General features: G+C 38.2%; 1 protein-coding gene across 1 annotated transcript; it reads right to left on the bottom strand.

Moving 5' to 3' along the window:
* Window positions 1-10,905: 10,905 nt before the first annotated feature.
* Window positions 10,906-11,496, bottom strand: LOC145813024 (uncharacterized). The gene has a single exon (XM_082908284.1). The coding sequence runs from the start codon at window positions 11,494-11,496 to the stop codon at window positions 10,906-10,908; it is 591 nt and encodes a 196-aa protein (XP_082764410.1).
* Window positions 11,497-12,002: the final 506 nt, after the last annotated feature.

The raw sequence follows: 12,002 nt of genomic DNA, 5'->3' as shown, positions 1-12,002 counted from the left end.
ACCTGACACCATAGCTTTAGTGTTTTGCACATCACTAGGTACTAGTGTAAAAACTCGGCCTTGTCTTAAAGTTTCTCTCCCAGTTTTAGCTCTTATAGTTGTTCTAGATACATAAGCAAATCCGGCTGAACTTGTCGTAGGACGGTTGGCACTATCAAACCCAAGCAGACAATCTTTCAGCACATGGCCTGTCTTGCCACATTGAAAACAAGCACCAGATGCACGGTAACACACGTCCTATCCTTCCTTCCATAATCAGGATAAGATGGAATAGCCCCACTGCTCTAACTTGAGCTACTTATAGACCCCGTGTTTTGCTTTTTGTTTACAAAACAACGCCCCTTTCTAAAACTGTACCCAGACCTCTAACCTCTCCATTCCATTATTGTTGGGGCCTTAGTTTGTTTCATAGCTTCTAGGTTACCTTCAGCCATTAAAGCTCTGTCAAGAACATCTACATATGTGGGCAGTTTCAACACTCTTACCCGATCAAAGATATCCAGATTTAGACCTCTTTCAAACTTTCAGGCTTTCTTGTAGTCCGTGTCAACCATGTGTGGTGCGAACCAGGCTAACTCTGTGAACTTGGCCTCATGCTCTGCTATTGACATATTGCCTTGCTTGAGCTCTTGAAATTCAGAAACTTTTCAGTCCCCAAAGCACTGATGGAAGTACTTGTCGTAAAAGATCTCTTTGAATTGAACCCATGTCATGTTCCCATCATCTTTTTGAATTAGCAACCACCATCTTCGGGCTTCATTTTTTAAGGTATAGGTGGCCAACAGAACCTTCTGACTCTCGGAGTAGGGAAACACTTCAAATAATTTTTCCATTTCAAGTAGCCATGTCTCTGCGTTTAATGGTTCAATACCACCTAAGAAAGTTGGCTGTTTCATCTTCATGAACTTCTGAGTTAGGTTGATGATATCATTGTTATCCGGTTCAACTTGCATTGGTAGAGGCGGAGGGGGCAAAGGTTGTTGCCTCAAAGATTCTATTAAGGCTACAAGCATTTGTCCCATTGGCTCATTCAGCCTTTAGAAGATTCGGTTGTACCATCACTTCTTGTATTTTCCATTTGCTATAGGACAACAAAACAATAGTTAACAAAGGCAATAGTTCTTTTCATAGTGTTCACATTCAGTTCATTATATTTCAGATTCATATGTTCATATTTCAGTTCTCTTATTTACAAAATTTGTACACACATTCACACATGCAGATATAATGTCTCTAATTCTTTCCTAGGATATCCTATAGCTCTTATGGACTCGTGTGTGCGATATAACATGTGCTCTGATACCACTCTATTACGGCCCAAACTCACTATAGACACCTCATTTTTGACCGCCCCTAAGACTTGGGCGCCTCATGGTGAATACTCCATGATGAATTGTTACATTGTACAAACCATTCAATTTCTTCAACAAAAAGCTTCAGTTTTGAGTTTCAGAACCTAAAACCTTGCACCTCATTTAGACCAAAACCTAATTTTTTCTAGCCTGACCACCCAGAGGCCTGCTGGCCAAATAGTGGCCGACAGGCCAATTTTTATTGGTCGGCTGTCTATTTCCATGGCCGGCCGTGCCTTGCACCAACTGGCTTAACATAGATATTTCTGACAAGGAAACCTATTTTTCTATAAATAGATGACCACCTCTCATTGTTTTAGGTTTGAAAATTTTGCCAGGAGTCAAAAACTTGACAAACACTCTCCCACTATATCTTGCAATATACATACACTATATATATACTTCCTAAACCAAAAATTTGAGGGTTCTTGCTAAGATTATTGAAACCAAATTTCAGCCTTTGAGAGGATTCAACTTGTGGTTTGTGAACAAAAGAGTATCTTCTCTTCAAAGGTACAACTTTTGCCTTGTTTAAACTATTCTTCTCTCCTCTTTTTCTTAGTGTTTATACTCTGATTTGGACTAAAAAAGTGCTGAAACTTATGATTAGAAAGCTACCAAAGGTGAAGAGGTTAACCACCCTTTCTTGAACCTTATTCCATAGCTTAGATCCTTGTTTTTCCCCACTTATTTCTCAACTTTCAGCTACTATTTTTCAGAGTTTTAAGAGATGAAAACATGTGATTTTAAGGTTCAAAAAGTGAAGGGGTTAGCCACCCTTCCTTAGGCTTGCTTACTAGCTTTGTTCTCCTCTTCTTTTATGTACTTTTTTTAGCTTTTCAAACTAATCATCTCTACAACCTCCTTCTTTTTTTGCCTAATCATCTCTTCAACCTCTCCTCACACTTGTAATCATCTTTGCCTAATAATCTCTGCAGCCTCCCACCTTCTTTTTTTTTTTTTCCTTTGATTAAGAGTTGTCTCAAACACTTAGTTGTTGTTCAAAGCACGAGGAAGAGACTTTCCATGCTTAATGGTTTAATCTCTTTGCAGGTTCATTACCAAGGCATTACATCTCTCTAATGCTAAGCACAACTTTTAGTTTGACACTTCTCTTTATCGTTTTTACCTCTTCGTGGACGTAGTTATCACTTTTGGACACAAATGAATAAAGAATGCCAAGAAAATGTAAAAGAGGTTAAAATTGGAATAAAATAGGTAAAAAGAGTAATAAAATTGGATTGGGTTCAATTGGACGTTATATTGAACCCATTGTGTCTTAATTCATTACATACTCTTTAATGATGTTAATGATTCAAGAAGCAATGTCTACCACTTCCCTTGAGGTAACTCCATGATAGGGGAATGATTTTGTTGGTCTTTTATTTCCATTTATTGATCTTTTGTCCTATCGATTCATAAATCATCATGCAACATCTTTGCAACAATTGATGGTTTATTAATCAAGTCTACTCCCCCCTTGATCAGTTTCATGATAGGGAGAGGCAGAAAGGATAAACATCTACTGGAAACACTTTGTCTTTGCTCTGTTTTGATTCTGTGGCAGCAGTGTCGTACCTAAAAATAGTGGCTGGCCGGCCACCCTTCTATCTGGCCTACAACTTTTCAAGGCCAGGCGGCCACATTTTACTGTGCAGACAGTGGCATTTTCATGGCAGAATGGAGCAGAAGCTGTGACAAAAATAGAATAATTTTCTGACTGCAAAGAGAAAAGAATCTGGCAGCAAATAGGGAGGCTTCCAGAAGGATGTTCTTGTTTGTGTGTACGACGCTTCACTTCCCATGCTCCTTTAAATTAATGCTTTGGTAGTAGTGCATGTAATTAATTAAATTCATTTGAATTTGTAATAGCTAGCTAAATTTAGTTATTGTAATAGCTAGTTAAATTAGTTAATTTGGTGTTGTGATAATTAGTTTAAATTTGGACATTCAGACCCTCTTGCATGAGGGCACACTTGTAATATTATATATCTCTCCCAACCCCCATTCTTTCTCCCTTTTATTTACTTACTTACGATGGTTACATATTGCATCATATTTTGGTTTCATGCCAATACCATAACTTGTATTCGTTTTCGCATGCATTGGGTTCGGTTTATCATTCTAACCTTGTTCTTACTTCCTACGTACTTGAATACATGCGTTACCATATGCTTTGAGTTGAGCCATATGTCATGTTAATAAACTAAACCTAGTAGTTGCATTTTATATGTGTTGCATTAGTCACTTGCATATTTGAGCATGCATGTTTCTAACTATTTTCTTCTATTTTGGCTTGGCTTGGTTGAGTACTAGGTGAGCATTTTCACTTTAACATATTACATGTATGTTTGTGTTGCCATGTCAAGTATATTCCCTTGAGGCTAAATGTTTATTTCATATACTTCTTGAATGCCTGTTGATGAAGGCTTTTCGCTTAAGTTGGGTTGATTTGATAAATGTACATATGAGTTTACTTTTTCAAGTTGCACATATTCAAAACTCTTTTCAAACAAAACATAAAAACAAAGCATTACAAAGTGAGTGAAATAGTCTATACTTTTGTGCCTCACATAGTATGTTTAGGATTAATAAATCAGAACAAGAGCATATACTGTATATAAAAATCGCATCATGATTGGTAAAGGCCGATCTTTGATCGGGTGGGGGGGGTGCTCAATTCATGACCTTCCCCTCTCATACCGAAGTTCCCGAGCCGAGACACTTTGGTTATATCAGACAACTGGCCTTTGGCACGAGTCACGTGTTTCCTAAATTTTCCAAAAGTATTTAGGTGGTGGCTCTAAAATCTAGCAATGTAGTCCATTTTTGGCATTTCTAATTGTAAATCAATTTTCCAAAGATTTTCCGAATTTGAACTCTCATTTGTGTTTTTTTGTTTCACATTGCACTTGTGAAACCAGATTTAGAACCATGGGAGTCCGAACTGTAGGGCAATCGTATCCAAGGAGACTAAACCCCTCCGAGGAGCAACAAAAGCAAGCAAGCTACAGTTTCTGGCGACTTTTCTAGAGAAATTAGAGAACTTGACTCGAACTTCATGATGTGACATTTTATTTACATATATATGTTCTTTGCATTGCATTTGCATCGGTGCTTCTAAGTCATTGTGTTTTCCATTTGCTATTCATGGACGGCTTGCTGGAGGTTTGCCTAAAAAGTTTGCCAAAAGGCTGGCCGATCGTGGGCTCTGCCATGTTGAAAACACTACCCTCGAATCTGGATTATCACCGTACCGTTTGATTTGACTTTCACTTCTCAGTCTTAGGTGTGAGAGGTATATTAGGTAATTTTATCGAGGTACCGCTTTTGACCAATCGACCTAGCTACATATAGTAAAGCCATAGTGACTGTTCGAACATAGGACAGGATGCTCACCCGTATGCAAGATTTTTTGAAACTGTTTGCTTGAAGTAGTGAAACCCTAGATCATGCCATAGCTACGACAGGGAAACCCTAACCTCTCATAGGGGTGCTTTGAATGCTTTTGTACAAAATGTGAAATCTTTCGCAGTGTGTGATGCAATCCTTGGAGAGTCCTAATCTTGAGACGATTCCTTTCAAAACTTGAACGTCATATCGGAATTAGAATTTGGGTTGAAATCCAGTGGTTTGTGTTCGATATGATGGAAAAATATCAAACCAGAACCAGGGCCAAAAATTGTGGGTATGTTTGATTTGAATTTCTAGAGTGATTTTGGGAAAAAAAATTTAGAAAATTTATTTGGTTTGTGAATTTTTCAAAATAATTTTCAAAATCACTTTCTCTCTCTTACCTATCAATCAATCACTTTTTCTCTCTCCTCTCTCTTTCTCAATCACTTTTTCTCTCACACATATTTACTCAATTTTAGCAAACATCAAATCATTACAAACTCCCAAACTCCAAAACTACTTACAAAATACACAATCAAACAAACCAAAAAAATTTTTAAACTCTCTCCAAAACAATTTTCAAAAACTACTCTCCCAAAAACAAACCAAACAAGCCCTGTATCTTTCTTTATTTTGACCAGCATACCCGGTATCCTGATCTGATGGGGCATTTGTTTTTAATGATAGGTTTGTCTGAGCTAAAGAATGAGCAGTACCCAACTCAACAAAGGCCAAGCCCAATTCAACTCGGAAAGCCTTAACCCATCATAGTCCATCCAATCCTAGAAAAAATCCACTCAACAAAGGTCTAGTCCATATGATCTCTAAAGACCAACTCATAAAAGATACATCTAATGCCAAAAGACTAATTCCAAAAAGCCCAATCCAGTCAAACCCGTCTAGAATAATCCAATTCAGATATATCAAGTGCAATCGGGTCTAAATCCTTGTTAGTCAGCTCTTAGGTTACACCCATCCACTTCTCCAATTGCCAACTCAGCAGACCCGTGATGGTAGAGAGTCCAGAAGAAGTTGTGGCCATGATAACAGCCTTTCAAAAAACCACAGATATGCTAAACTGGAGAATTGCAGGGCAGGATGAGACCATTGCTGAAATGAAACACCTATTTCGGGCATCTACCACACATCTAGCCCCAGGCCCCAGTCGAACTCTTACCCACCTCCACCAGCTGAAGATTTGCAAGGTCCAAATCCTCGAGAAGGGTTGGCTCAAGCTCGAGTTTTCAGACCCCTGGTGCAGCCCAATTATAGCTTGGCTTTTCGTGCTCCTTTAGCCCTACAGTTCGGACTCCCATGGTTCTAAATCTGATTCCACAAGTGCAATATAAAATAGATAAACACAAATGAGTCCAAATACGATAATTCTTTTGGAAAATCAATTTCGAATCAAAATGCCAAAAATATATTGCTTTGCCAGATACAGAGTCGCCACCTAAATATTTTTGAGAAATTTGGGAAAGCCGAGACTCATGCCAAAGGCCACGTGTCCATCATCACCAAGATTGTCTTGGCTCAAGAACTTAGGTACAAGAGGGGAAGGTCATGAATTGAGCACCCCTGCTCGTCTGATCAAAGACCGGCCTCTACTAATCATGAGGTCTTTCTTATTTACATTATATGCTCTTGTTATGATTATTACGCTAGTTTTACTATGTGTTGCACACAACTATAGACTAATTGCAAAAACTGGAACACTTTGATTTCATGTTTGTTTCGAAAAGTGTTTGAATATGTACCACTTAAAAAAGTGATCTCATATATACATTGATTAATGTATTCCAATTCAAGCAATTAGCTTTCATCCACAAGCATTCAAACGGATGTAGCACTCAAGCACTTAGCCTCATGGTATCATGCTAGACATGGCAATAATTACACTTATGTAATATGCTAAAGCAATAAATGCTTACCACAATTCTTGAGGAGAGCCAAAAGAGAAACTAGTTGGAAAAATGCAGGGTCCTAACTAATGCAAAATATGTCTAATGCAACACATACAAGATGTAATTAATAGGCTCGGCTACTAATATGGCATTTGAAACAACTTGATAGCATGCAATTTCAACATGTTTTCAACGGAGAATGTAAACTACAATGCTTTGTTAGAATAATGAGCTGAACCTCATGCATGCAAAATAAATGGATGCAAACATGGGAAATGCTAAAAGAAATATGATGTTCTAAGCTATCATAATTGAGTAACTAAAAGGGAGAAAGATGTGAGGTTGGAAGACATACACATTATTACATTTTTGCCCTCATGCAGGAGGGTCCGAATAAATGCCCTAGCAAATTACTACAAATTAACTAATCTATTACAACCCAAATGAAATAAACTAACTAAGCTAGCTAATTATTACAACACTACAAATTAACTAGCTATTGTAACTAAACTAACTTATTAGTTACAAGTCTGCTACTTTAAGTACAACATACTACTATTACAACATTATTTAACGGATCCCGAGAATTGAGGGATGGTTCATGCATGGATGTGGATTCCCATCCAAAAATGCTCTCCGTTTTGCTACCAGAATGCTTCTGTTGCACAGTCAGGAGATTGCACTGATTTTTCACCTCAGTTTTTGCTCTGTTCTGTAGGAAATAGTACACTACCTTGTTGGAAAAATTGGCCGGCAGGGCAGAAATAGTGGTCGGCAGGCCAGAAGTAGTGGTCGGCCGGCCACTAATAATGGTCTGTCCACCAATAAAGGTGGCCTGCCAGCCACTAATGTTGGATTTTTCCTGCTGCAACAGAAAATAAATAGAGTACAAACTGAGCATTCTCAAGGGATGTTTGTCCACCCAGCCTTTCCTTATTATCAAACAGCTCAAATGAGGGGTAGGCTTGATTCGCAAACCATCAATCGACGCAATTTCATTACGTGATGACTTATGAACCAAGGGATACAATTTCAATAAATTGTAAGGAAAGACCAAGAAAACCTCCTCCCTATCATGGATTGATCAAGGGAAGTGGTTAAAATTGACTCTTGAACCGTTTTCATCACCAACAAGTATAAAACGACTCAAAACTCAATAGGTTCAATTGACGTCTGATTGAATCCAAACCATTTTATTATCTTGCTTCATTTTAACCCTAATTTTATTACTCCATTTTAATTACCTTCCATTCATTAGTCAATTAAGTCCAATAATGATATTTAAGTCTAATATTAGAGAGAAGTGTCAAACCAAATGTTGTTTTAGGCATGAGAGGGAGATCATGCCATTGGTAATGAACCCCCAAAGGGATTAAACCATTAAGCACAATATCACCCTTCAAGCTTAAACAATGCTCCTTTTGGAGCAACTCTCAAAACAAAGAGAAAAGGCCTAGAAAGGAGGGAGATTGCAGAGATGCTTAGAGGTGAACACAAGTATGGAAAATAAGAAATAAATGCTATCAACTCAAATAGGTTTGCGGCTAAAGCCTAAACCACTAAGCCTATGAGGACCATTACACTACAAGCATGCAATACAAAGCATAAATGAAACTAACACATAAAAACAGTCCAAAATTAGCTCAAAACAGTGCAGGAATTAAAGTAAAAACAACTAAAAGAGTAGCTAAAAACATGAAGCAATTAAGCTAACAAACAAGCACAAGGAGGGGAGGCTACACCTTCCATTTTTGGGACTTCAAAACATGATTTTTAGCCTCTAGAAAACTTTGAAAATCAGTGGTAAAAAGTTTTTAAAAGGCTGATAAAAAGGTGGGAAAACAAGGGTAATGTCACGCCCCAAACTCGCCCCTAAAAGTTTGGGTGTGACCAACTTAACATTGGGTTTCAAAACTCGGTAATCAATAGCCGGATTACCTTATATAATACGGGGCCTGAACGGAAGGAATTATCAATTTAAAAATGTCATCCACTGAGCTAGTGTTTACATGCCAGGATCACAAAACATTCAACACCTATTGAAACGCATAATGAAACATATACATAAGTAACAATTATACATAGGCATATATACAGTCCCAACCCCACAACTGGGGCTATAACAAAAGCATTGAGAGTGAAGAATATACATGATTAACAACATTTGACAAGAGACTAATGTCCCAAGCTATAAGCTATGAAGGGGAATCCACAAAGAGGGACAAGCTTCATTTAATTGCTTGGACACAGCGGGGATTGACAAAAGAAAAGTTGTAAGGCTGGACTAGGACTGACCTCCAAGCTGATTACCTACAAAAATAGACATAATATGGAGTGAGCAAGGCTCAATGAATAATATTGGGTGAGCGATTCAAATGAATGAACATGAATTACGACGCATATAAACACATATGTCACATGCTTGATTGTGTTCTATAAACATTTCCATAACGGCCTTGGGCCCATTATATGTACAAATGACCTCAGGCCCAATATCATGCGGAGCGGCCTTAGGCCCACATCTCGACAACTGTTCACACATTGGAGAGTAGGTAGAACATCGACATGTACACTACCTCCCTTCGCCTCTGCCCATGAATCATAATCAGTTCGAATCATATTAGGGTCGGTGAGACATTGGCATGTCATCACCTCCCTCAGTCTTAGAGTTGTCCACACTCCGTAGCTTATAACTAAACGGCCTCGGGCCCATCACTAGCAAAGCAGAACGACCTCAGGTCCATAAGGATATCATCATTCAATGACGGACATAAGTTTACCATAAGGGAACATAGCTTACTTATGCATAACAGAACGCTAACAATCACTAGTAGCAGTAAACGAAACATAACACTACATTACTATTACTCACAGTGTTGTGGCGGTGCTATAGTCCCTTCCAGTATGTGACCTACACACATACAACTCATAAGTTAGTCCCATTTCCATTTCAATCGGTAACTGATTCGTTCATTATTCATTCAATTACAAGCATTGTAAAAGCCTCAAACACACATTTTAGCAATCCCAGAAGGTCAAACAGAAGAAAAGAAATACATAAAATTTTTCCTCTTGGGCCGCACGTGTGGCAGTCCTTCACCGCACGTGCGGGAAAGTGGGTCGTACGTGCGATAATCCTCCCCCGCATGTGCTTTTATTTCAGTACCTCAACTTCGGTTTTCCCTATTTTCCGCACGTGTGGCTATGAGCCCTGCACGTGTGGTGGGGCTTCCTGCACATGCGGCAGTGAACCTCGCACATGCGGTCGGAACCCCTGTTTTGAGCAGCTTCGAATTTAGGCAATATTCAATTAGGTAAACTCATTCCGAGGCATAAAATAGGAGCAATCAACTCAATATAATGGCATAACATTACCATAATCATGAATTATAAGTCGTAACACCACAACAAACATGAATTGCAAGTCTACTTAGGCCATGATTTTTCCTTGATTCACATATACAATTCAATTCCTTTATGTTTATGGTTATATTTGACACATGAACAATATATATGTATCACTATGTAAGTTCAACATGAACAATTAGAGAATAGGATGCAATTCCTCCACATAACTCAAATTAACTCCAAAACAAGACAATAATAAGAACATCCTTCCAATTAAGCAATTGCCACACTCATGACCTCATTTAAAACCCCTAATTACATGAATACAACAGAAATTCTTACTCAAGTCCAAGAGAGAGTTTATTCAAAGTGGGTTATACATACCTTAAGCTCAAATCTCTACAATCCTTCTCAATTTCACAATCTTCTCCTTGTTGAACTTTTCTCCCTTAGCTCTTCCTCTCTACACTCTCTCCTTTCTCAGGAGATATTTCTCTTATCACATAGAAGTGACCAAGTGAAGAACTTAAAGAGGGTTATTTGAGAGTTGACTATAATTTAATCAAATTTAATCATTCCGAATCAAATTTTTACAAAAATTCATATTATGATCTAAAAATCATGCTGATCACAATTATAAAGTCAATTTCAGATTATTAAGCTTCTGAGGCTTCCAATTACTGATCTAAACGTCACAATGGTAACAGATATTTCTCATAATGGACAGATATAATCTCATAACCATATAAATCACACAATTAAACTTAATTTCACATGGAGTTTCACATTAGGTGTATAAGTGCACATAATAAGAGATTGAAAGTATACCAGAAAGCATATAAGAGAGTCAGGTTATTACACTCTCCCGCCTTTAAATAAGTTTGGTCCCTCAAACTTGTTTTACCTTAGGATAGAAACAATTCCAGATATTGATGTTGTATTTCCTCTTCTTTTTCCCAAGTAGCCACTGTTCCATAATGTTCTTGCCATTCGAATTTTACCATTGGGATTTCTCGATTCCGTAGTTGTTTCACATGCCGGTCCAAAATTCGAATTGGTTTTTCTTCATAAGTTAATTTATCATCCAACACAATTTGATTGTAATCTATGACATGAGACGGATTTGGGAGGTAACCTCGCAACATAGATACATGAAACACATTATGCACTTGGCCCATACTTAGAGGAAAAGCAACTCGACAAGCTACTGAACCCACTTTCTCAAGAACATGGAACGGTCCAGCATATCGGGGCATTAACTTACCCTTTTTACCAAATCTTGGATGTCCCTTCATTAGAGTGACTTTCACAAAAACATCAGTACCTACATCAAATTCCAAATTTCTTCGTCGGTGGTTCGCATAACTCTTTTGTCTACTTTGATAGGTTCTTAATCTTTCTCGAATAGTCTTAATCTTTTCAGTCGTCAGCTGTACAATTTCAGGCCCTAACAATGATCTATCTCCGACCTCAGCCCAACACACGGGGAGCGACATGGTCTTCCATATAAGCCTTTCTAAGGTGCCATTCCAATGCTCGAATGGTAACTATTATTGTACGCAAACTCTGCCAATGTTAGATGAGTTTCCCAGCTCCCCTGAAAGTCCAAAACACACATTCGGAGAATATCTTCTACGGTTTGTATTGTTCTCTTGGATTGTCCATCTGTTTGAGGATGGAAAGCTGTGCTAATTTTTAACTCTGTTCCCATCGCATCTTGTAAACTTTGCCAAAATCTCGACACAAATTTTGGATCCCTATCTGACATGATTGAGACTGGAACACCATGGAGTCGTACAAATTCATTTACATAAATCACGACAAGTTTATCTGCGTTGTACTAAGTCTTCACAGGCAGGAAATGAGCGGATTTAGTTAGCTAGTCTACAATGACCCATATAGCATTCATACCTCGAGGAGTCCGTGGTAAACCTACAATGAAATCCATAGTCAAATCTTCCTACTTCCATTCTGGAATTGGAAGGGGTTGCAGCAACCTTGC

Source organism: Camellia sinensis, chromosome 15, assembly GCF_055761805.1.
Source record: "Camellia sinensis isolate YWXY chromosome 15, ASM5576180v1, whole genome shotgun sequence".
NCBI classification, from domain to species: Eukaryota; Viridiplantae; Streptophyta; class Magnoliopsida; order Ericales; family Theaceae; genus Camellia; species Camellia sinensis.
The sequence above is the reverse complement of the archived record's forward strand: the minus strand, read 5'-3'. Positions and strand labels throughout refer to the sequence as shown.

Bases quoted from the DNA above. Each gene is read 5' to 3' on its own strand.
- LOC145813024 (XM_082908284.1), bottom strand. From the start codon at position 11,496: ATGTCGCTCCCCGTGTGTTGGGCTGAGGTCGGAGATAGATCATTGTTA.